Source organism: Stegastes partitus, unplaced genomic scaffold, assembly GCF_000690725.1.
Source record: "Stegastes partitus isolate 25-593 unplaced genomic scaffold, Stegastes_partitus-1.0.2 Scaffold1936, whole genome shotgun sequence".
Taxonomy (NCBI): Eukaryota; Metazoa; Chordata; class Actinopteri; family Pomacentridae; genus Stegastes; species Stegastes partitus.
The window spans coordinates 98,042-99,281 of record NW_007579667.1 but is presented as its reverse complement, the minus strand read 5'-3'; the positions used below and the strand labels follow the sequence as shown (position 1 = coordinate 99,281).

The following is a 1,240-nucleotide window of genomic DNA, read 5'->3' as shown; positions in this document are numbered from 1 at the left end:
AGAACCTGTGAACTCCAGGTTCTGGTTCCTACCAATGATCCACATCAACATTTAGTCTAAACATGTAAAAGCAGAACCTTGACTGGTCCAACTTCACCACATCAGGTTCTGCTGATGTTAGAACCTCAACAGGTGGTGAAATGTGACCAGAGACTGGGTTCTAGTAGAACCATGGATCCATCCACAGACAGACACTGACAGGAACTTTCTGGATCAATAATGAAACTGTGTCCTGATGGATCCGTTCAGTGGTTCTGATGGAACTGTTCTGTCTGAGTCTCTACACTTTTGCTCCTGGAGGTGCCGGACCTGGAGGTTCCGGACCTGGACCTGGACTCTCAGGTTTTATACGTTCTCGGGTCTGAAAACATAAATTCAGCCAGATTACTTTCCAGAACTCATTTTTTAAACTCCGAGGCGGTCCAGAATCAAACTGAGTTCCTGTCCACTGGTTCTGGTCTCAGAGGTTCTGGACGGCCTGTTCCGGCTCTGCTGCTCTCTAACGGGGCCTTGTGGACTGGGAACAGGCTGAGCCGGTTCTGGTTGCCGGGGTACCGGCTGTTAGGTGCTACAATGAACATGCTAGCTGCTGTTAGCTGTCAGAACCAGCTCCACGGGTACTGACGGGTCCGGTTCGCTGGGAGTCCGGGTCCCGGTGCTGGTTCTGGGCTGGACACGGTTCTGGCTGAGCTACGGTCGGAGGAGCGGACTGAGCGGGGTCCGGCTGTGGAGGGTTCTGGTTCTGGTTCTGGTCCCAGCAGGGGGACGGATAACGGGGACACCGGAGTCCAACAGCGGGACAACTGAGACTTCAGCCGCAAAAACCTGCGTTTGTTCCGCAGATGTAAACATCAGCGCAAACGTTTGTGCGCCGCGACGAAGGAAACGAGCTTCCAGACAGAACCCGAACCCACACAGGGGCCCACGGAACCACAAACACCTGAAACTGGATCCATCTCAGCGCTGCTTACCTTTAACAAATTAGACGTCGCCATGTTTCCTCAACTTCACATCTCGCAGAATCTCGCGAGAACAGCTGCCGGCTCATGATGAGGTCACGTTAACTGGAGTTTACTGCTTAGAACAGAAATAAAGGAAAACATGGAAGAGTTGATTTAGTGGACGGAACCGGGTCTGTGAGGGATAATACAGAACCAGAACCGGGTCTGTGAGGGATAATACAGAACCAGAACCGGGTCTGTGAGGGACAATACAGACACAGAACCGGGTCTGTGAGGGA

General features: G+C 52.3%; 1 protein-coding gene across 1 annotated transcript in view; it reads right to left on the bottom strand.

The window, feature by feature from the left end:
- The window catches only part of LOC103373241 (cullin-5), a 13,782-nt gene extending 12,750 nt beyond the window's left edge, over positions 1-1,032 (bottom strand). The window contains exon 1 of the mRNA XM_008303090.1: positions 972-1,032. Coding sequence (XP_008301312.1) covers positions 972-995 — 24 coding nt within the window. The 5' untranslated portion in view covers positions 996-1,032. The remainder of the gene's footprint in view (positions 1-971) is intronic.
- Positions 1,033-1,240: the final 208 nt, after the last annotated feature.